The sequence below is a fragment of the Harpia harpyja genome, chromosome 9 (assembly GCF_026419915.1).
Source record: "Harpia harpyja isolate bHarHar1 chromosome 9, bHarHar1 primary haplotype, whole genome shotgun sequence".
Classification (NCBI taxonomy): Eukaryota; Metazoa; Chordata; class Aves; order Accipitriformes; family Accipitridae; genus Harpia; species Harpia harpyja.
This window is the reverse complement of record NC_068948.1, coordinates 20,115,647-20,140,731: the sequence shown is the minus strand read 5'-3', so window position 1 is coordinate 20,140,731 and position 25,085 is coordinate 20,115,647. Positions and strand designations below refer to the sequence as shown.

Below are 25,085 nucleotides of genomic sequence, written 5' to 3'. Positions count from 1 at the left end.
TTGTCTTGAGAGCGCTCACATGGCAAGTCCAGGACAAGCAGGGGATCGGGCCCGGTCAGCATGGGTTTACGAAAGGCAAGTCCTGCTTGACCAACCTGATCTCCTTCTGTGACCAGGTGACCCGCCTAGTGGATGAGGGAAAGTCTGTGGATGTTATCTACCTTGACTTCAGCAAGGCCTCTTTGACACTGTCTCTCATGGCATACTCCTTGAGAAGCTGGTGTCTCGTGGCTTGGACAAGTGTACTCTTCGCTGGGTGAAAAACTGGCTGGATGGACGAGCCCAGAGGGTTGTGGTGAATGGGGTTAAATCCAGTTGGTGGTGGGTCACAAGTGACGTTCCCCAGGGCTCGGTGTTGGGCCCGGTTCTGTTTAATATCTTTATTGATGATTTGGATGAGGGGATTGAGTGCACCCTCAGCAAGTTTGCGGACGATACCAAGTTGGGAGGCAGGGTCGATCTGCTTGAGGGTAGGAAGGCTCTACAGAGGGATCTGGACAGGCTGGATTGGTGGGCAGAGGCCAATTGTATGAAGTTCAACAAGGCCAAGTACCGGGTCCTGCACTTCGGTCACGGCAACCCCATGCGGCGCTACGGGCCTGGGGAAGAGTGGCTGGAAAGCTGCCCGGCTGAGAAAGACCTGGGCATGCTGGTTGACAGCCGGCTGAATATGAGCCAGCAGTGTGCCCAGGTGGCCAAGAAGGCCAACGGCATCCTAGCCTGTATCAGAAAGTGCGGCTGGCAGGAGCAGGGAGGTGATTGTTCCCCTGTATTCGGCACTGGTGAGGCCGCATCTCGAGTACTGTGTTCAGTTTTGGGCGCCTCACTACAAGAAAGACATTGAGGTGCTGGAGTGTGTTCAGAGAAGGGCAACCAAGTTGGTGAGGGGCCTGGAGCACAAGTCTTATGAGGAGCGGCTGAGGGAGCTGGGGCTGTTTAGTCTAGAGAAGAGGAGGCTGAGGGGAGACCTTATCGCTCTCTACAACTACCTGAAGGGGGGTTGTAGTGAGGTGGGTGCTGGTCTCTTCTGTCAGGTGGCTGGAGATAGGACAAGAGGAAATGGCCTCAAGTTGTGGCAAGGGAGATTTAGGTTAGATATTAGGGAAAATTTCTTTACTGAAAGGGTTGTCAGGCATTGGAACAGGCTGCCCAGGCAAGTGGTTGAGTCACCATCCCTGGAGATATTCAAAAAGCGTGTAGACGCGGTACTCCAGAACATGGTTTAGTGGACATGGATGATGGTTGGACTTGATGATCTTGAAGGTCTTTTCCAACCTAAATGATTCTATGATTCTAAAAGCAGGTCTGCTTCAATTAGAATAGGATTTGGACCTAGATCTCTTGTATTCTGTATGAGTACTTACCTATCAATTGGATAAAGGGAGTGAGGAATACAGCCTCTTTGTGTGTTGCGAGTATGCACATGCATGAAAAATTGAAAGCAAGAAATTTTCAAAGAAACCAGTGTTCTTGTGTTTCATTGAGTCCTATTCCATAATGTATAGAACATGTTGAATATGGAGGTAGTGACTAACACCAATTTCACTGTGTTGTCTCAGTGTTCCCTTAAATGTTATTCTCATGTCCCCTAATCTAAGCTATATTTTTACAGTATTTGGAAAGGTCAGTGGGAAGCGCCTTACTAACTGTGTGTCGGTGACAATTCTGTTCTTGAAATTAAACTGCCAGTCCAAAACTTAATTGATTATTTGGCAAATAGGATTGTCACTTTTTAGATTTTGATGTTTTTTCCTAAAACATCTGCTGCAGCATAATACAACTATTAGCTTTAGAAGCAATCTGTTGCAGTCAAAGTTTATTGCATGTGGTTTATATCTAATGGGATCTTAAAATTGGTTATTACATCTTCAGAGAATAAGCTTGATTCAAAGCCACTCATTGCATCTATATGATGAACTGTTATGCATGGCTGAGAAAAATGTGTGATTTTTGTATTTCTTTAACAATGGTATAGTTGGTCATTGTAGTGAGTATGTAGGTGTCGCATCTTTTAATAAAGGAGTGACTTGTGTAGATCATGAATGTCTGAATGATCATCCTTTGAAAATAACACAGAACAAGCTGTTAGGAACCATTCTTTAGACATGCTTCTTTTTTCTTTGTCGAGTTTGTACAATAAACAAAGCAGTGACATGAATTGCATTTTTTTCCTTAAAAGCCAAGTAGTGAGCCAGGTTCTTTTGCAAGCTTACTTCTGTATGAAGGTAAATCTTTTTAAAGTACAAATATTACAAGAACAAATACTTGCATGAACTGGGTTGGAATTACTGAGTTGAAGCATTGAGGTTGGAAATATTTATTCCTTCTGACTTTTAAACTCAGCCATTGATCTTTTTTTCTCTGTACTGAAATAATAACACTGAACTAAAAAGGCAACCTGTTTAAACATGTTATCACTCTGTTCTTAATCTTTCAAGTTGAAGAATTGAGAACTAATAGGTGAAATGGGGCCTTACTTCTACCTGTGTTATGTTCACTAAGGCTGACCAATCTAAGAGAAAAAGGTGTAATCAGTCTCCAAGGTCTCTAATGAATCTTTGTATGAATTAGGTTAGTGTAGCTGATCCTTCACCATCCACAGTATAACAGGCCTGGAAAATAAAAGACTGGTCACACGTCAATGATGCTGGTCAGCGGCAAAGTCCTAGTCCTTGTTTGAATTCACACAATTAAGGCTCCATATGAAGGTACTCTGAATTCTTCCATGATCCAGGTGTGTTGCTCAACTGCCCAGAATCAGTGAATTGCAAAAGTGGCTTTACAGCAGAAACGGTCGAGTTCTGCATATTTGGATTGGCAGTAGGAGGGCACAAAGTCATTTAGTAATAAAAGGTATTATATGAGTTAGAAAAGTAATTTAATAATAAAAGGTGTTATATGAGTTAGAATAAAGGAGCATGTAATGAAACTTGATTTCAGGAGTGGTTTTTAAGTGCAGTTGTATGCAATGTGGAAGTTCCCAAGGGACTAGAACACCTCTACAGCACTGGAAATGCAACATCAGCTATGCAAATAGTCACGAGGACCAAAAATCAACCTGTGAAATTGAGTAGTCTAGTGTTGTACTCCAAGCTGTCTGACTTGCAAAGGCACAGCTGAGCAATTATTTCCCAAAATTGTTCATGAAAACCACCTGGACCAAAATATCAGTTTTGTTCTCTGTAAACTGTTATGTTCACATTTGTTAATATTGTTGCAAATAGTTGCTTGCGGAAATATATGTAGAAGCAGTAATTCTCATGTTAGTATTTGTGGAAAGCAAGCACTTTTTGGATAAAACTGAAAACCTAATTCTGAGCATTAATCTAATGAATTTATCAGAAATGACATTGTGTGTCAATTAGTTAAGACAACTTGAACTTCAAGGGTCGTTTTACAAGCCAGTCTACAGAAAATTTGTGGTCAGGAATTTAGAAAAAACAGTATTGACCAAAAATACTCCCTGCTTGATTGTTTTCTGGCTTTGGCAGAAAGGAAGGAAATTATGAAAATTAGATTTTCATTTAAAAATGATTCAGTGTTATGTAAGTATCTTAAATTATGTTTTGTTTTTTGTGAGTCTTGGTGACTACAAGTAATAAAACCTCAACATTGATGCCTTCTGAAAATGTATGCAGTGTCATATATTTTGGTTAAAGTTGATTTCTGTGCCTGTAGGTTGAGAACTAAATCTTTACTGAAATGGAATTCAATGGCTTGACCATATGTTTTTGCCTGAAATGACAGTAAACTTTACAATTAGATTTTAACAAGACACTGAAGAGAGATGAATTCATGGGTGGCTGAACTTTTAGTCTGCTTATGTGTATAAGGAGAAGTTAAGACCAGTAGATACTGATGTTTAGCTTTCCAGTTTGATTTGTGTAATGTGGAACAACTGTTCATTAAAGTGTGTAAATCTTTCCACAGACACTGTGTAGACGTCTAAGAGGAGAACTATTGCCGCCTTCTGATTCTTTACTGCAAACCATGAGAAGGGGAGAATTAAAGTTGGGTCTCCGATATCTTGCACAAGTGCTACTTATTCCAAAGTGATTTATAAGAGCAGGGACTCCTTTTCTTCAAGTAGTTTTCTATGTCTACATCAAATCAAACCCCCTAACACCTATATCTTTCCAGTGACTCAAATTGCATTCTTAAATGTAGTTTTGAGGAAATGTTTGCTTATTTAAACATTTTGTCCTTTCGGGGGGGATAGTTCTGCAGTTAGTGTGTCACCATATTTGATTTTGGAGTAAGTTGCTCTAGTTGTCCTTTGGAGGTGATGTTACTATGAAAGCTTGAAGGAAAAGATGACAAGTGGTAGGTGGGAGTTAAAGGAGTAAACTGTTCAGCAAGCATTTTTCAGAGAATTTCCTTTCGTGTTTCATAGTGGAGACAGCAAAAGTGTAATGAGCACCAACTGGCAGTGCTTTCTTGTGTGAGTAACCCAGGTCATCACAAGAAGTCACAAACTTCATCTGACTGTGATTTGAGCATCAGAGGAGCACGTTACTTTTCTTCAGGGTAATTCTGTGTAGGAGGAAGAAATAAATGATTCTGTTTATGTTTGGTTTTAAGATTATTGCATCAGAACAGGAAGTGGGCTCAGGATACAGCAGAAAAACATTTTAGAATGAATCAAGCAAACACTTGGAGCTGACAGCATCATCAGATGTAAACAGAAGAGCCCATGTTTCTGCAGCATGGCACGCTCGTTTGGTGCCTTGGGGTTTTGCTTGACTAGAATAGACCCAAAGCAGGATAGTGATGCCTATGTGAATTAAAATTCTTCTGTGCTGTGGTTAGAACAGGTAGGAAATTAAGGTCATACAAAAGTCAGTTTATGTGAAAAAAAGTTTGCTAGCTGTGTCAGTATGTATGGTTAGAGTTTGACTAATTCTCTGTACTAGGAAAAAAAAGAGTTGTGAGCAATAGATTCCACTTGTTACTCTAGAAAATCTGGCAGTTAGATGATTGAAATTTGAAGCACCGACCTTTCTGATACTGTAATGGAACATGCAGTCACGTATCCATAACGATCATCTAACTTCAAATACATTGAAAAAATTAGTGTTTTATTAAGTATTCCAGCTATAACTATTTGGATATTTTTCTTCCTTAACAATAAAAAAGCCAAAGAAAAAGAACAGTTTATCTGCAAAGAATTTCAAACATCATTGATTTTTGTCAAGGAAAAAAATGCAGGAATTCTTGAAGACTAAAGGTGTATATAATTTACCTATCTTCCTCTGGCCAATAATTTTTTCATGTTATAGGCTAGCTGAGTTTTGAATGTCAAGTGGGCTTTGGATCTATTTGGCTGCATTTCTGCCTGAGCTAATGTGAATTGGCCTTGTGTAAGATGTAGTGAGCTGAAGAAGATCAGCCAGTATTATGAAAATCGAAACACATACAGTAAGGATAATACTTAGTTTTTACAGAGCACTTTTCATCCACTAATTTTAAATTACTTTACAAGAGATCAACTCCCTTATCCTGATTAGCTGTTCTGTTGAAACATGAATTGATAGAGTGTATGCCTGTAAAGAATTATTTTGTTACTTTTGACTCCTTGTGTTACTCTGGTGTCTTACCCTTTTAATTCTTTTGATGTTTGAAAACACACTTGCTATTAATGTTTGTTTAATTTGCAAGATGTATCAAGCTGCTGAATTGCTGAAATATTTGATAAGGAGCTGTCCTAACTTAACCATTCATGTTTTCACTTCCAAAAATTCTTCAGGGTTTCAGGATAGATTAGGAGCTGTTAGCTATAGAATCAATCCTGCTGTTTGAAAACTGAAGATATTTGTAGTTATTTCAGTTCTGCAAGAGCTTTTCTAGAATGTCTTTATATTCTCTAGAATATCTCAGTTGTTAGCTGTTGTTTTGATTTCATAAGAAGCTGTGCTTTTCAAGTATTTCACTGCCATAAATGAGGAGAGAGTAGAGCAGGGTACATCTTCAGCCTTGTAAAAGCTGAAACAGTCATTTTCAAAGTGGCTAACACCTACAGACTGATCTAAAGTTGTTTGATGGGTAGACTTCAAACCTGGTTTATTTTTTGCCTTTCATCTATTTCTAATCTGACTAAATAAAAGGAAAAACCTTTTAGTTCTTAAATGCTGAATATTTTGGTTTTGTTCTTTTCTGTTTTGTTCTTTCACCTCTGCTTATGATGGAAGGCAATCAAGCTGGAAATTCTGTTTGTTTATTTTATTGTATATTTATTTTTTGTTTTGAAAAATGTTCATTTTCCTATAGAAATGTTTTTTCTGCTTTGTCTTCAGTGGTATGAATACACAATGCTATCCCTCCAGGATGGAACACTTCCATATTTTAAATCTCAGGTTTTCTTTTCTTATGTTTTTTGACCCTTTAGAATGGTAATGCCTGGATATGAGACTTTCTCTATATTTTTAAGACATTTAAAACTTAGTATTTAAGTCAGAAGAAAATGAATTCTCTAGCAAGATTACCCTGCAAAAGTAATTCTGAAAATAATCTAGCACAATAATTTATTTAGTCATGGCACCAGCTGTGTATATTTGTCCCATCTTATCACATTCTGTTTGTACATCTGCCCACAACTGATGTTTTCCAGTCTGAAGTAAAAGCAGCCATGCAGATTATGCTTGGATTTGGCATAACTTCTTTTTTTTTTTTTTTGGGGGGGGTAGATATCGACTTTATGCAGCTCTAGAATATGTCAATTTATTTTAAATGTGCAAGTGGAAGATACGATGGCTGTTCCCTTCAGCAACTTATTTGTGTGTGTTTATGTAAATTATATTACTCCTTTAACTGGGTCCATGCTGGCTCCAGATTTTCATTGTTGGCTGAGGTGGATAGTTAAACGTAATGAGCCTCTTATAAGACCAGAAGATTGGTTCGTTGTCCTGTCACTATGAAATTTGAGAGACCTGTGCTTCAGAATGCTAATGTTAAATATAATCTGATATTTAGAATAATTCAGTGGAAAATACTCAATATTTGGCTGTACGTTCTGCCTGGGCCTGTAAACTTACGGTAATGCTCTTAGTCCTGTATCCTGAAGGAACATAGTGGGCACTGACCTATTCTGCCATGCCAAAGAATTATTAGTCTGGCAGCAAGAGTATAAAGATGATTTTATGGGAAATGATTAGACAATAGATTGTGATAGCATAGGTAAAGATTGCACTGATGTAAGAAGAAAACTGTAGGAGTCGCTGTAAATGTGACTCTTTAGCTAAGTTCAATTTAATCTTTTATATTCACAGCACTTTAAATACGTAGGTGGATACCTGATCCAATTTTGCATGTTTCTTAACTTGCATCTAGAAGCTTAATGAGAAACAACAGAATATAACTTGGCAGCTGCAGTGGTACATTAGCTCTGTGTGTGTGTGTGTGTGTGTGCGCGCGCGTAACCTTCTCAGAGAGTGGTGGACTTCTGAGATTGTGTGTCTTGTGGATCTGGACCTTTGTCTGCCTGGGACTTCTGTAAGTGGCACTAAAAACATCCTCCTGTGAGGAGCACAAAGAGGCTACTTGGTTGCTTTCAGGAGGTTACTAAAAACCCCACAAAATTCATAGGTGACTTTGAAAATAGTGCTGAAGAAAATAGGATTAAGAGAAGCAGGCATATGGTTGGACTGGGAGAAGAGGAAGCAGGCAGCAGCAGATAGTTTTGTCAGAAAAGGTTGTTGAAGTTACTTTCAGAACCATGTAAAATGCAGACCCTTCCAAAGGCGAAGTGCTTTTGCCACTTGAATGATTTAAAGTCCTTAACTGAAAATAATACTCTTCAATGCAGAAGTGAAAGAAAGCTAAGGCAAATTTCTTTCCAAAATATAGGAGAGTTTATAGGAGGCTACAACATTCTGGGGTTTTTTGGTGCTTTAGTAGGCTTTAAAAACTGTAAGAGTAAAGCGTTCTAATATTTGGCTTGTGTACACCGTTGCTTTGGTCTGTCCAATGTCTTGCAAAACTTTATGGAGATACGCAGTATTATCATTGTTTTTACAGTTGACGAAGCAGACAGCCTTTCTGTTCTCTAGGAATTACTTTTGATTTATTGCTGGAATTACGCATTGGTGGATTATGCAAGTGAGCATTTCTGGTTCTCTCTCAATTATAGCAGTACATTTTTAGTTTTAAAAAAAGGCTAAACTGGTTTCTCTTTGAACTTTTAAAAAAAAGTGTTTGTTACTTTAGTTACTACTTTTAAACAGATCACATCTGTTTTTCTCCATTTTCTTTGCATTTACAGGAGTGTAATATCTTAACTTTTTGGAAGCATTGTTGATTTGTGTTATAATAAAAAAAGAATAAGATGTATTCTGACTTTTCCCCAGCCTTCAATTTTCTTTTCAAAGATAAATTTTTTGTTGTGCTTCTGCATTTTAAATTAACTTAGGTTTTAAATATTAGCTTAGATAAGAGGGCAAATTGAAATTTCTTGATTACTTGTACAAATATGAGATGCTGAAGAATCAGTTGTCTTTACTACCAGCAGCATTGGTACCTAATATGCCACTTCTGTTTTGGGTGTTGAAAAGGGATGTAACTTAACTTCCTGCTTTTAGAGTAAATTAGGGGAATATCAGAAGAGATGATGTAGTTATCCAAAAGCAGACAGGAAACTTGGTTTCTATAATACTTCCAGGATGACAAAATTCCTCCATTATTTTAAGTAAGCCCTTCCTAGTTTTACTTTCATAACAGTATGCTAATGCTGAGTCTAAAAGAGTTACCAGTTGACTGAAACTTGGTGAAAATAGTAAATGGGAGAATGAAGAGTAATGAAAAGTGAAAATTTTGTAAACAGGCTTTTGCTGAACAGCAAAATAGATTAAAAGAAGCTTCTGTGAAACTCTTAAAGTATTTTGAAATTAATTTTGAATTATTTTAATACTAATTTGTGGCTTTAAGTGTTTTACATTATTTAAAACTGACGTACAACATTTTCATTATTCAGTTTTTCAGATGTATTAAAAAATAATTTAAACCATGTTTTTCTTACTTGCTTGAAGGCAGTAGAGGAATATAAACAATTGACGGCTGCACCTTAATAATATTGAGATCTGTTTAAGAAAAAAAAAGGCGCTGAGGAAAGTAGATTAGTCTCTGTACATTCCAAGTATGAAATTTGTATGTAGATAATTGAGATTGCCTAACAAAATGTACCTTTGGAAATAGTGCTTGGTGTCATTTTGTGGTGTTCCAGGTGGAAATATAAGAAAATGGCTTAAGTTTTATGAAAAAAATCATTGTTATCTATTCTTCCTTCATGTTGGACAAGAGTAGCCTTTTCCTGGTTGATGCATAAATTAACAATAATGCTCATATGGCTATTACTACTTACGGCAAAGTTAATGAGACAAAAGAAATTGCTTGTAAAAAGGAAAACAATATAGCCTTGGGGAATTATAGCTTTTGTAGTATGCATTTTGATTCATGTTCCTAAAAGGTCTTGATTATTTCCTTTCAATGTGTGGTTGTGAAAGCTTCATTGCATTACTGTAATTACATTCCTGAATTACATTCCTGAAGGGAGTTCAAATGTAGAAATTAATCTGTTCACTGCATCCACTGGACACCAAAAGGATGTGAACTATCTCATGAAGCTTGAGAGCTATATAGGATTCCTGCTTCTGGGCTTTTGTTTTTAGTTGTCTGTCAGTCTTTAGAGCCGGCTCAAGACTGGCTTCTAGAGGCCCTTTCCGCACTACTGTCAGCAGTCCTGCTCCAGAAATGCCTGTCCCGGGGAGGCAAGCGTGCCACTGCTGGGGAGATCGCTGCAGAACCAAGGACCGGCTGTCACTGTGAAGCCTTAGCTGGCAATAGTATTGACAACAAGCAAAACTTTCATTTCAGCTTTTAATTGACTGTCATAAGTAAATTGTTGGTACATAAGACTTTCCTTTATACTCCTTTTATGTGCATATTTGTCAGATTTTATTTAAATAATTTTATACACAATATTGGAATAATCTGTTACATTAATGCACAGCTTAAAACAGTTCTTATTTACACTGATCACAGAAAGACAGAGGAATGAGGACAAATACTTTACATTCACCATCTTTATCAGCATTTTAAGTATAGTTAACCAGCACACATCACACACATCCATATCCATATTTATAAGAAATGTAGCTGTTTCTAATTACACACATGGGCATGTAGATGTCTCCCTTTCAAAAAAAAAAAAAAAAAAATTGAAATGCCATTTCCCCCAGATAACCAAAGACTTACAAAAAAAGGCAAATGGACCTGCAGACTGCACAATTAATGGAATCAGGCATGGAAATGTGGTGGCTTTGTTTGGAGACTTTTGGTCACTGGGGCACTTTGGACAGTATTTTTACTAGTGGCAAGTTTTAAACTCCTATGAAAACTTATTCCTGAAAACTGCAATGTGATCTCTTGCTTTGGAAGTAGACCTACTGGACACTAACACATTTGGTTTAAAACTTAAGTTGTCTAACAACACAAAATTGCAGCCAAAGGATGCTCTGGGTTTTTTTGGTTGGTTTTTTTTTTAGAATATAAATTAAAAACACATGACTTCCTTTTATGAGATTAAGGCAGCAATGGAGAATATTGTGCTACAATGTTCATTAGCTGTAGATAATGTTCTATTCTCCTTTATCACATTTGTACATTTATAATCAAAGGCCAACATATTACTGAACTAGACTGGCTGACTACAAAACCTTACCATGGAGAAATAGGTCTTGTGTGATAACCTTGTTACATCAAAATTTAATTTCTCGCCTTACAATATATACTTATATTCTATGAAAATTAAAAAAACTGGTAAAAATATTAAAATATTTCCTTTACAGAGGTACCCTTATCTAAGGTAAAGTTTAGTCACTGCTATAAAAAGGCATTAAAAATTAAGTAAAACACTGGTGTAAACCAAGTAAATACTCACTATAAAGCTTTTATTTGTAAGGCAAATCTTCATCAGACGTATTAGGAGTTATTTTCAGAATGTAGTATTTGGAGATTCTCCCTTTGTAACTGATATTACCCATAGCAAACAAAAGCTAAGTCTTGCAGACAGGTTCACAAAGAGTGCAACATAAATTACAAATGCAAGTCACCTGCAAGTTTGAGGCCTCTTGGCAGTGACCAAGAAACAACAAGACACCTTTAAAAGAGAGCCAGCTTAAGGCTTAGTAATTTTCTTAGTTCACTGAATTTATTCTGTTCCCTTGTTAAAGAAATTAAGCAACTTTTGTTTAGTATGGCAGCTAAAGAAACACCTTCAGAAAGGAGGAAAGCAAAGCACACAGGTGGCCCAATCTTGCTGTCAGTGCTTAGGCAAAAAAGGCCCACTGTTCTCAACATGAAAACTAATGGCAGTAATGGCTAACTTACATGAAGGCTGCACTGCTGGACTGAGACTTAAGCCTCTCAGTTTCTCCCCTTATCGGCTCCCCACCAGCCACTTGCATCTAGACACCTACATGTTCCTCTAAGGAGGACAGTTTCACTGAATACAGTCATGGTATCTGTGTTACTTATAGTCTTCTGGCTGTCTTCTGTTTCTCTGCGTGCCTCTGCTAGGTCAGTTATACAATGACTGGAATTTGTCTAAACGTATTCTGTTTTTAAATGGTGAAGGAAAACTGATCAAATTCTGTACTTAAAAGCAGCTATATTACACTGTTATGTTTTTCTGCTGGTTGAAATGTCTTTATCAGCCATCTAGTTGTCTATAGTAGTCTCTGATGGATGTAGATGCATCTAAATTCAGTCTCGGGCAGTGAACAGTATCGCTGTACAAATTAATCACCAGCTGAGGATCTTGGTCCTATGTTGATTTAATTTTTATTAGGAATAATGTGCAAAAATCTGAATTTTTTTGGCCTGGGAAAAGTTTCTCTGTGCACGGCATGGCTGGCAAGTCTTGTCATTCCCCAGCTAAGCTTAAGCAGGCAAAACCAAGTAATTGTACATCTAATCACAGCTAAGGAACACATGCATGCCTGCTCAGCAGTCTGACTGGTCTTGGCTGATTATTAGTAAAAACTGTCCTTTGAGAATATCAATTAGAGGGGGGCAAGTGCTTAGTAAAATGTTACAACAGACTGAAATGACTGAACAAAAAACTATTTTCTACAGCACAGAAACACTCAAACATAGATGTTTGAGATATAACTATTCCCTGTATATGATCCTCACTGAAACTCTGTGATCCAAGGTCATAGATGTAACAGGGCTTAACTGAAGCCTTAACTTCTGTAAATTAACTTCTAAAAATTTTTTCAGACTGTTTTGCAGTATCCTGTACTAGTGTACCTTCTTCGTAAAGGAAGTCAGAATGTGGCTGGCTTTCTCATGTACCAGCTAATCTTAGTTTAGTAAATGAAGATCTGTAATAATTCAGGTGTCCAAGCAGCTCACAGATTCAGTCCTGTATGGTGATTTCTGGCCAGCTTTGCTTAAAATAGTCCATATGCTACTTTCAGCTTGTATATAGATATGAACCTAGTAAGGTCACTTTAAGGTCCTGTTTCTGACTTCTGTGATGTATTATAAACAATTTAGCTTCATGCTCTAACAGCTTAACTTTCCACTGATTAGCTAGGTTGGCCCACAGTCACCAACAGGAACATGAGTATCAGTCAGAGGAAGGTAGACTGAAAAAGTGTTTTCCTTTGGAGGAGACTTTCTGGAGGTGTTCCCAGAAGATCTGTCTCCGTGTACGATAGCCAAAAGACTCCAATCTTGTTCAAGGGTCTAATCTGAAACATCATGTTGGCCTTTAAATTAAGGGGATTGAGTTCTTGCACATGAGCTGATCTGTGGACCATAAATATTCTTAGCCCTGAGAAAATAAAGTGTATTAGAAAAAACATATCTTTTACTGCTCCGAGAGGCTCAGAGTGCACATATAATTTCTGCAGGTAGATTATATACTGTCATTTGTTGAGCTGTGATAACTGTCTTATGTCTGAGTCCTTCAGGCACACTTTAAAATGTTTTGACAGGGCACTGCAAATAAAACATTTTTAAGTCTCCTCTCTTTTGAAATTGCTAATCTATGGTTTAAATTTGGTTCTTAGGAAAGAAATTCTTAAATGTTTGCCAATGCCTCATGAAACTTAGTGAATCGGTCCAGGATATGAATGAAAGCTATCTACTCGCATAAAAGCAAGTATCTGCTAATTAATGCTGTATGAATCAGAACAACTGCAAAAGAGACATTAAAAGCAAAAGAACTTTCTGCATGGCATCCTACAACCTAACAGTACAAAATAAACTGAATTCACGTCAAAACAATAGCATAAGAAGTGGATGTATATACAAAATGTTTGGGCTTGACCTTTTTAAATAATAGCATTTAAATGGTATTTTGCTGAGAAGAAATGACCAATTATAGGAAACTTCCTATGGGAAAACTACATACAACATACAGTGCACGTGCAGTTAGGGAACGGGTACAATCATAACAGGCAAGTATTTCTCCTACATTCTATATTTAAAATACCATGTTTGATCCTGGATTTCCTGCAAAATCCGTCACTATCGTAAGATGTCTTTCAAGTGTTGCCAGGGTGTATGCCTCAGGACATGATAGAACACAAGAAGGACTGACAAAAAAGATATGATTTAAACAGGCGCCAAACACTAAATAGCACTAGTGCTTTTTGGACTATTGCCCATGAAAGACCCACTGTTTCTACCAGAAATCTAAATCTCTGGAGTTTTAGTAATGTAGCTTTAGAACAGTACCAAATATATGAAGAATTATCCTGCTGAATGACGGTGCAGGTGCTAACTTCCTTGGTTAATAACCTTTCCTTGGTGCTAACTAACTTTCTGTGGCTTGATGAAACAATATGGATTACTGGCAGGAAGGAAGGTGAGAAGAGAGATGCTAATGTATGACAGCTGTTTCCTTTATCAGATTTAAAAAAAAGCTTTTAAGAAAATATTTTCTAGAACTGTCAAATGAGCTATTTAATTGCTTCACTGAATTCTTCCCACTGGCTTGTTACCAAAACAGCCAACATAATTAGTAAGCAGATGATACTGCATCTTGAATAAGCTTGTATCAAAAATTTTCTGCTTTTGGAAGTGGGCTGCCTACTCCATCAGCATATACTTGCCATGCCATGGGGATATCTGGGAGAGCACCATTCCCCAGAGCGGGTCTGTTCCCACAATAGGTATAGCTGAGGGAAGGAGTGAGCTGCTTGGCTGAAAATTCAAGACTGAGTTAGAGGAAGACTTGCAGTTAAACCACATGGGTGATAAGGACCTGACTGGGCAGTTTTGTTTTTTTTTAAACTACAACTGGTGGAACTGAAGGGAGATGAATATCTTAGAGGCATTTGATATTTTCCATATTGAAAATGTATGTGGGAGCTCAAAGCAGGTGCCTAAGAGGAGCTGGGTGCCAGAGCTGTGGCTTCTTATTGGACTGTCTGTACCATATCACTGAGTGGAGGAAAAGAATATAACCTGGTCTTCACAAAGGTATTTGTCATTTGAATGGATGCTAGTTTGTGTCTAATGGCATCAGTTATTGTCCAAGAGGCATGAGGTAGTTGAGCATCTTATTCTGTGGAGAATTGAAGACATTGTTCTTCATCTCTGGGACGGAAGTCATGTTTTTTGGGGGGGAGACTTTCTCTGGGCAACATTTCGAACTTAAAGCCTAGCTGTGCGGTCGTGCAATGTGTATTATCTTTCTTTTTCATTCGGGCTGTTCCTGGTAATGAGATTCCTGCTTTCTCTGATTTGCCTATTGTCTATAAAACCTCAGAACAAGATGGCAATAGTGCAATGGAGTCCTGAGCTACAAATACTACATTAAACCTAAGAAGTTATACAGTAATGGAAATAAAAATAATGTAGTAGGTAATTGCCTTGGGAGTTGGTATTAAAAATACAATCAAACCCTAACATGCTGGGTAAAGCTGATTTCACTCCGACGTTAAGATAGCTTTGCTCCTATTTCAGAGGAGAGTGGTGATGGAATATGACTTTTCCTGCATGGGTTTTGCTACACGGGTGGTGGTGATGGGGTGTGTCAAAAGTGAACACTGATGCAGATTGTTAGCATTTCCAATCATGATCAAACCAGACAATGTATAATGTGACAAGCTATTAAAGCTCCATGTTAAAGAGCCCCCAAGAATTTAAAAACTTGGAAATCATATCTGTGCTAAAAAGCTTTTGAGCCATGCTAAGCCAGTGACTGAAGCAGCTGTATTATTGAAAAGTAAGCTTTATAACAATGAAAAGATTCTCATGTAGTTTAGCAAACAATAAAAATAGGATTAACTATGAAGTTGGTGGGATGGCTTTTTTGAAGCCCTCAACATATTTTCACTGTTTGGCCTCTTGTGTAGTTACAGAACTAGAACCGCAACAATTGTAATTCCTTTATTATTGAAATATATTCAATTACAGGCTTTAAAGAGCTATCGACCATCAGCTGGGCCACAAAATGTGACTTCCTTTATAATTAGAAGAAAGTATCCTTTGGCTTTAAAACTCTGTTTAAATAAAACTACATTTTGTCACGGAGACCCTTTAAGAAAAGGACAATACTTGATACATTCCAAAGTATTGATTATGTTGGAGGAAAAGGATGAATAAAGAGAGGAATTTCCCTTCCATTATTTTGAACAGAAATCGATGTTAAATGGAAAAGGCCAAAATCACTTGGGACTTTTAAACTGGGCTATTTTAAAAAAGGAAAAAAAAACTCAACAAAAATTGTTTTATAAATAAAAAAGCTCCATCCTTTTAAATGGCCTTTTTAAAAAGAGGAAGCACTACATACATTGAAAAGACAAGTTGAATTGAATGTGTAGAGGCAAAAAAATTCAGAGGTAAGGTAAACTCTGGGCTGAATTCAGCTGAGAAGCTATTGCCTCTGAAAATTACTGTAGATCTAGTGATAAATAAGTACAAGAAATAACTCAAAGCTACCAAATCTATTGATCACTGGGAAGATACTATAGTGATAAGTGACCACAGAATAAGAACAGCACCCAAATGTGAGTTTGTTCTGTATCTTCTACCTTGCATAATACTACCAGAGAGAAGAGCTGGAATAGACTTGAGAGCTGAGTATGCCTGAAATATCCTTCTAAATTATTCACTGCAATCTTACTATGTTTTGGTAGGTGAATCCAGGTTAAATTATAATGATAGCATGGTCACAGCAGGAGAATAAAGCCAAAGTTGGGTATTTTGGTGCCTCTGGGTAGATTATGTAATTCTAAAAATTATTCTCTTCCTATGTATTTTACATTCTATATTTGGAACAAAATATAACAAAAAGATGAAAGTCTGTCTATTTGAATGTAACTTTCATACTTAGCTGAAAAAGTCTGTGGAGTATGGATCATATGATAAAGCCATTTCAATAGTTGATATAAGGGAATATATTTTTCATTAAGTACAGTGTGGTATTAAACTGTATTCTGTACTTAGTAACTGTAACAGGAATTCTGTTCCTGCTGCTCTTCAGCTTGTGTAATTAAACTGGACAGAAAATGACACGGGCATATACAGCAAAGACAACCTTCTTCACCAAAAGAAGAAACTAATAACAAACCACTGAAAATGAAGCACTGAGTCTTCACTTCAGAAGGATGCAAACTCATATCCCAAAGGATAGTATGGCAGGAAAGCTAATGACATTAGTACATAGTTAAAATTGCTCTTTCCTCATAATTGAAATATACGCTTTCCTTAGATCTAAGAACTTTCAGGTGGTGTTGGTTTAAAATAGGTTGTGACATGAATATCTGAAGTAATTATTACTGTCAGAAAAGTTTAATTCACTTCTTCACAATAAAAGAGCATTTAACTTATGTTGATTGCTTTTTTCTCTGCTCCCCCCTCCTCCACTTCTGCCAATAGTAAAACTCACAAGTTTTGGTCATGTAGGGATCTCATGGCACCAAAGGATGTAAGAAAAATTAAATGGAGTCTTTAAAGATCATTTGAAGCCAAGTAATAGAAGGGAGGCATTGAGAACAGAGAGCAGATGTCTTCCCTCAAAGAGTCAGTAGGTAAGTTCTGAGCCAGCCTGGTCCAAGCATAATCGAGGGAGCTTTGAACTTGACTTTTCTGTATTCTCAGTTTAGCTTAACATATTGGCTTTTCCTTAACCTGTGGTTGTCATATTGTTAGCCAGTGTTGAAGCTGTAAGGGAACAGAAGTAGTTGTTTAATAACATTATTGATTCAAATGATGATAGTGAAAGATGTTTTAAATACAAATCTAGAGTTACAGAGAGGCTTCAAAATAACAGAGATTATAACTAAATTTCTGTGGATTCCAGTTTGCAGTGAGAAATGTGCTGAATATAAAAGCTATTTAGTCAGCTCTCAGTTGAGTTTCAAAATTCAGAACTGCCGAACATATATGAGAAGAAAATTTTTGTACTTGTTCGGTTGCAGTAGTCAATGTTCTGTTTACAAACTTAAACATCATGAACAAAGCACTAACTATGCTTTAGCAAGAACAAAGCTATTCCTAGCCATCCATTGAAGACAGCAACACATTAATATGCCCTAGTGTTTGGCATGGTTTGAGGTGTCATTAGGAATTTACTTCTGAGTACAATCTTTTCTGCTTTTTGCCATTACAGATTTGGGTTCAGAAGACCAGTACTGTGTAGGAATGTCTGTTTATAGCCCATTCACACAGGAACATCTGCCTCTGGAAAAATCAAGTTATTACTTACAGATGGAACATTAAATCTTCAGACAACTGTGGGCAGGAATAGGGGAAAGAGAAGGCAGGAAGAGATGCTGTGCTACTACATATTCTTGGCCACATCAAATAAATTATGGTCACGAAACAGGAAGCCTTTTCTTCCTGTTTCCATTCTGTGTCCCATAAATCTACACTTGGATTATTTCCTTTAAAATAAAAAATTCTACTTCAAACAGTATTTTTTTAGAGTAAGCAAAAAGCAAATTTCTTTTTTTCAATACCAACATACAAACCACCACTATAAAATCTGGGTCATGTTTTGAGGTGGTGTGAATAATTCTAGTTGCTTTCAACTTTGAAGACAGAAGGTGGTCCAGCATGAATGCTGATAAGTGTAACAAGCTTCATATTTGCATCCTTTTTATCTTCTACAAAAAGGACTTTATTTCAATAAGCTCATTTTATTTGCTAAAAGGAAAGCAGTATTTGGAAACCTATAGCATATTTTTCATGGCTGCTTAAGAAGTCTCCAGCAGTGTTTTCAATCAACTGTAGGCCTGTGGGGAAAGCCTATTCCACATAATTTAGCACATTATTTCATCACGGCCATTATGTCTAAGCTCTGACACTGGATATTTTGTTTTGCTGTTTACGATGTGTTGTGGTACATAATTGGAGTTCAGGAAACATGACTTCAGATTGCTGTGCAATAACTGAGGGAGAGGCTATGACCTGTTCAAATGCACTTGATAGTTTGGAAATACCTTCGTCTCTTGGTGAGATCTCACTGTATTCAGAGACAACCTAAAATACTGGATTCAGGTGATCTGTAAAATTGTGGGCTCTGCTTAGTCAAAGAAGGAAGGTGCCAAAAGCCTTCCAACAGAGTTGATGCAAATGGTACTGAGCCTCCTGCATCTTGTCATGCTGGCAGAAATAAAGAACCACAGACCTGCAAAGGTATCCACTATGAGGAGATTGGTGCAAACCCGTAGTTGTTGCTAAAGACAGGAAAGGGTTGGTATCAGGAGAGGAAGCACGGTGAAAGGAGTACAAACCTTAAACTGCCTGACATTTCCTTGTGCCACGAGTTGGTGCTCATTTTCAGGTGTGATGCAGTAAGCTAGTCTCTAAACCAGATGGGAAGAAGAGGAAAAAGTCAGCCAAATGAAGCGGGATTATGTGTGTAATCCCCAATCTATAATGGGGAAATAGTATGAACTTTATTTAAAACAGTAACTTAAATCTTTAATATCACTGCATCATGTGCCTTTAACTTGGTCACTGAGAGAACAAGCTTATTGTAAGCCCCTTGGTATTAGCCTTTAATATAAGAAGCAACAGTAGAAAGTTTATGCAAATACTAAGTTCAAGTATTTAGCAAGTGCATATGGAAAAGAACATCAGGAACAAGTTGCTATCACAGGCCTTACATCCCCTAAATTCACACTTTTCTGTTAGTGCTGTGATGGGGTTGACCACTCCCAGTGGGAGAGGAAGGAGGTACTGATTGTTTCCCAGCTCGTCTCTCTTGTCTACCCTATGCTGGGCCATTTGGGATGACATGTAGATTTTGGTTTATCGTGAACTTTCAACCAGCTTAAGGAGTTCCCACTAGACTAAGAGCATACCTTTCCCCATACTTTTAAGAGCCACAAGTTAGGGCATCATATCTTATGTTACTTGGATGTAATATACTAGCCTTTTGCTATATTTCTCATGGGGGAAATCGGAGAGTTGCTATCTACAGGAGCTGTAAAAGACAAACCAGAACTTGCTAACACTACAAAATGAATGAGAAAATGTGGGTTTGGCCGAAGGCTTCTGCATCCCAATATCAGTAAACTTGTGCAAGTTGGCAAAAGCCTGTCGGGCCGGTACAAATTATTCTTTGACACTTAGATGTTAATAGAAAATGGGTTTGTAAACCCCCCAGGAATGGAAGAAAATAAAGGGTTTATAGAATTGCTGGAAATGAGAACTAGAAATTGTGCACAACATTGAGATGTTGGAGCTGATGAAAGCAGGGCAGGTGAAGAGGAGCTCCCGCTTTAGGGTGCCTTTCTGAAGTGAACATTAAATGAGGTGACTGTAATGTTTCAGAAACGAGGCATTTATGCCTTTGGGTCTGCCAGGTCTAGGCGAGAGGGGTGCGCCCTATCTAGGTAAAGGGTGAGATCCTATTTTCTGCTTAATTCTCTGGTGGTGGTTCAGTGATTTGCCTAAGAGTGTCAATATCTTGCTACACCATTGTGTAACTCTAGCTGTAGGAAAGAAGAGCAATAGAACTAGGTATAAGTCAGAGAGTCTAGACTAGGTTATAAAATTATGACATGTGACGGGACAAAAATTGATGCTGTATAATGGTGAGGAGTCTTACTTCTGAGCACCATTAGAGGTTTTAAGAATATAGATAAATTACTATGACAGTGATGGTAAAATTAATATGATGGTAAAATGATGAGTGAACCTTAATCCTGTGGCATTTTGAAGTGATAAATAAAGAAAAGTACAGGGGAGTAAACTGTAAGGAAATATGGATGCGTTTTTCCCATAGAAACAGGTTCTTTTAAATGGAATTAATACATTAATATTACACATAAACATATAAATGAAGTTAAAAAAACACTGTTAAGGTTGTAATGTTAAACTTCTTGCTGTTAGGCAAATCATTAGAATAAGATGGTCACGAATTGTTTCTCCCTCTGGTTCTGCCTTATTCAGTGCACAGATGAGGCGTATTATGCATGAAGTGGGTTTATGTAGGGCAAGATGCTGCTGTCTAGTACCCTGGTTCTTTTACTGAAGTAGTTAAAAAGTAACAGGCTAGATGGGACCATAAGCAGTGCCTATATCAGAATTTTCTTGATCTCCAAATCTATTTCAGCACCTTGGTCTATCTTGACTATTAAGTTTCTTCAAGCATTCTGATATTAGTGATGAACATAATAGAAAGACCTGCATTAATTCTAGCCTTGGCAGAACGTTGAAATAATTCCAGTAAATAGAGGATAAGGTTACATAATTGACAGAGAAAATCAAATATGAAGTGGCTGCTGTTAAAGACAGAATACTGGGCTAAATGGATCTATTGCTGTGACCCAGTTAAGGCATTTCCTCTGTCCTTTCTGTATGCTCATTAAATCAACAAAGGCCATCCTGAACACAGGGCTACTTTGGGATCATATCCTGCCCTCCCAGCATGTGGATATATGTTTAGAGACTCTTAAAATGCTAAGACAGGAGAGCTCTGAATTAACTTTGTACATATAACAGTTTACAACACTCCAGTATTGAGTGATAAAGCATACCTTGGACTGAACTCTGTTTAGGTAGAACTGTGTGAAGACCATACCTCAGAGTTGAATATGAAGATACCATAATTTGTATATTTTTTTGTTAATAAGGAAAAAAATAATCTCATCAATAGGATTAATTACATGCATGAAAAATAATTTTTCAGAATTATTATGGTGCTGTCTGGAAAGCTAATTTCTATCTAGAAACTCAAACAGCATGCAATAATACTACCTCAAAACTCCAATCCATCTGACAGTTGGATCCAAAAGGTCACTCATAAGTAATAAGTTTCAGGAGTAAGAGAAACAAACTGCCAACTTAGATCCAACCATTTCATTTCATAGCAACATTTCATGACATTTTATTAACGTTCCACTTACTTCTTTAAAGGTCCCACGCACATTCATAAATTTATAGATAATATAGGCAGGCACAAGTATCATTGAAGATAATGCTATTCCCCAGCCAATGCGATTTGCCCAGAGAGGGAAGGTGTAGTCATCGTAGGTCAGAGGTTTGAAATTTATTATGCTGACTATCACGACAAACTAGGGAAGAAAGAATAAAATGAACCACACTTTTGGGATGAAGAAACTTAGTGGAAAAACGATTTCATGTGTTTTATTAGGCAGCCACCCTAAGGTATATTTCAATCCAGCTTTACCATTTACCTTCATCCGATTTACTTTGTGCCTCAACTGCTTAAACTGTCGAAGTTCTTAATGCATTTACTACTATTAACAGTTCATTTTAGCTATTCTGGACACAGATTATTTGGAATTTTGGTGGGAAGATCAGGGGGTTGTCTGCTACTGCCTCAGTCAAACTAGTGTTACAGATATAAAAAAGGGATTCTGTAGTCAAGAAAAACCTCTAAGATCTATTGTTTTTTCCCTTCTCTGTTTCCCAGAGGCATTAGGCTTCATTTAGAAGTTTTGTACCCATTTTTCAATGAGAAGCATAATGCAAACTCCAGCATGATACATTTACTGAGGAAAGGTCAAGCAGCCTTAAGGCCTGGAAGACAAAGTTGGTTTTTTTCTGCTGGTGTTACCCTGTCCAGTACTAGATGCAAGAAGGAAAGAATGGGGTACCACCCTATTTCCCTCCTGTTAATTCCATATGGGTTGTGTAATATGCAGAGTTCCTTGATTTGTTTCTCTGGGCCTTTGCATTCTGCTCCATATAGCAATTTCAAATTAGAGTATTTTGAGCCTAGGGTTTCAAAGGCTACACAAGGAGAGTAATGGTGTGGGTTAAAGGATAGTGTGAAATCTGGTTAGAAAAATACTAATTCCATTTTGAGATTTTTCTTGGGATGATGCACATAGCTGCAAACAGTATGGAGAAAAAAGGTTCAAGGAGGTATTTCCTAATATCAGATACCTGACCAACTCCAACTTACCATTTTCTTATAAAGAACTGTATTTATCGTTAGGAACTTCTGTAATATATTACCAGTCCCAAACAGGGGCCACCTTGCACTAAGCACGCATGGGATTGTTAGAGCAAGAACTACACTGAAGTCTGACAATTTTATAGCCTTTTCTAAATTATCCTAAACTATACATATATCAAAGAAACTATATCTGATTTTTTTCATTTGTATTTACTATGCTTATGGTCTCAGTCTCTTCTGGTGAGGCAGGTTGCATGCTTCATACAGGTGGAATAGAAATGCTGTTTCTTAGATCAAGTGACCAAATTTCTAGAATTTGTAGTTTTTAATTATGTAGGCTAATGGTGGACTACCTTTTTTCATGCTAGTGACCATCTTTCTAGTTTTCATTTATAAATGAATAAGTTAAACCATTTTGGTCAATTTAACATAATTTGCTTTATTTTCTTAATGTCTGGAATAATGAACTCAAAAGATAGGCTGTAAGAAGGTAAATTATATTTACTTTTCCCCTATAAATCAAGATTGTAATGTGCATCTTGCCTTTTAGAAAATTGAGGAAATGTACAGCTATAACAAAACTGCCCAGTGTCCCCTACCCAGTGTGATACCATTCCCATGGGTTTTAAAATATATTGGTACCCAGTAATTAAGTTGATATGTTCCAAGTTTAGCACTTCCAGCTGGAAAAAAATTTGTGCATTGTGATGGCTGAAAGATGCATTACCTGCATTACCTACAGATTCATTCTCACCCTTATGTTTATAGGCTTTGGTAGGAAGGTATTGGGGCCATTTCACCAAGAAATCTTAAGCTACGTGAAGGTTAGATGGACAATCGCTTTAGCTTTCTCTAGCTAGCTTGCTAGAACTCTCTCTTTGTAAAATTTAGATGTGCAAAACCTAAGGATGCTCGGTGCAGCATTTTTCTGTTCTGCTTGAATCATCCTGTTTGAAGTGCTGCAGGATATAGTCCCGTACAAGCTTCTCTATAGAATGGTGTTTAAAGGGATAATTAATACATGCTTGGTAGGTGCTTACTGATGAATTGGGGCCAGAAGCTTTTATATTAAAAAAAAAAAGAAAAAAAAAAAAGAAAAAAAAAAAAAAGAAAAAAAAAAAAGTGGACCTGAAGACTGTCATAGAAGCCTACCCAGTGTATCTTTGGAATACCAGTACTGCTTTAAGAATGCACAGCTTTAATGTAATTAATAGTCTCCTAAAATCATAGTGAGCTCAAATTTCCATATTATTCATCGTGACTTTTGATTTACAAATATGCATAGGAGAAGATCCCAATAAAAAACTGTAGTTTAGTTCTGAATCTAACCTTTACACAAAGCAACCAAATTCACACTTTGGGCTTTTTTTTCCCCAAATTAATGAAGCACTTTTTTTCCCATCAGGCAGCTCACAAGATACATTTAATACACCTCTTCAGTGTTTCACATAGTTAATTACTATGTAGTTACCTATTAGTTTTTCTAAGGTGTCATTCTGCAATTCAGGTATCTTGGTATCCTCCAATGAAAAATAAATTCTTGCTAACACAATCTCTTATTCCTGGCCAGTTTATTTTCCCATCAGAATGATTTGTGTTTAATACACATAGATGCTGGGGGGGCAGGGAGGACACTGCCTAAGAGTTCATTGTCCCCTAAGAAGAGCTGCTTTCTTTAAATCCTGCTAAAGTAAAGGAACAGAAGATGACCACAGCCACAATTAGCTTCTCTTTCACAACTGAAATGTATTATACAAAAAATAACCAATGCCATTGAGGAGAAACAAGAATTAAAAATTAAATTGGAGTGTCTTCTATTCATCCTGACAACATCAGGCATAGTAATGGGTATCTTGCTCTTGGTACCTATTGTATATTCTAGGAAGCAACATACTAGCATTCTTTCCATGATGAAATAATTATCAACACTTACCAGTAAAAAAGCAGGGCTAACAAATTTCCAGCACAATCTCCAGTAGAGACCTGGCTTGAAGCCCATCATTTGTTGGATATCTTCACTGAATCTGTCCACACCTGGAAGGGATGTGAACATCAGACTGCCGTAAATCTAAACTGATGAGATGCTGGCATACCCAAACCCATCTGCTCTTTCAGAAAGCAGACATGAATGACTTCCAAATCAGAAGACACATAAGATAACAACATTGATCTCTTTTCAATGACTAGATGTGTCTTTGACATCACTGTATCCAAGACTTAAACGCCTGTGAGCTCTTAAGGCCTGTTGCAAATAGTATTACCATTGAAAAATGGCATTTCACAAATATCTAGAATTAAGTTGTGAATGGGACACACTTTTTTTAATATTTGTGGACTATTGTAACCTAATTACTCAACACTATTGTGAGCACACTGAAGGAAAACCCAGACCCTTACTCACACAAACTGCTTACTGATAATGAGGTAGATTCATATGATTCTTAATTTATCAAAGGAGGCTTACTTGTTCCACTTAATGGCATACTTTACTTATCTTTCAGTGTTTCACTGAATACCATGGAATGTTCATTATATCTGTGACAAATGTCATTTCATGTTTTATCACCTTTCCAAGTAACTTAAGGAGATGATGCTTCTCTTCAGCATAAATATATACTAAACTACATCAGCTAGAAACAGGTGGCCTTTTTTAGAATATCCTGTGTGTTTTTGAAAATTATAATACCAACTACAA

At 37.2% G+C, this 25,085-nt stretch overlaps 1 protein-coding gene across 1 annotated transcript in view; it reads right to left on the bottom strand.

Annotated features, from left to right (window-relative positions):
* Positions 1 to 13,814: 13,814 nt before the first annotated feature.
* SLC6A2 (solute carrier family 6 member 2) overlaps positions 13,815 to 25,085 on the bottom strand; it is a 75,205-nt gene continuing 63,934 nt past the window's right edge. Inside the window, exons 11-14 of the mRNA XM_052797935.1 lie at positions 24,324 to 24,424; positions 21,372 to 21,539; positions 18,750 to 18,821; positions 13,815 to 17,175 (exon numbers count right to left, since the gene is read on the bottom strand). Of these exons, the coding sequence (XP_052653895.1) occupies positions 17,152 to 17,175; positions 18,750 to 18,821; positions 21,372 to 21,539; positions 24,324 to 24,424 (365 nt within the window). The 3' untranslated portion in view covers positions 13,815 to 17,151. The remainder of the gene's footprint in view (positions 17,176 to 18,749; positions 18,822 to 21,371; positions 21,540 to 24,323; positions 24,425 to 25,085) is intronic.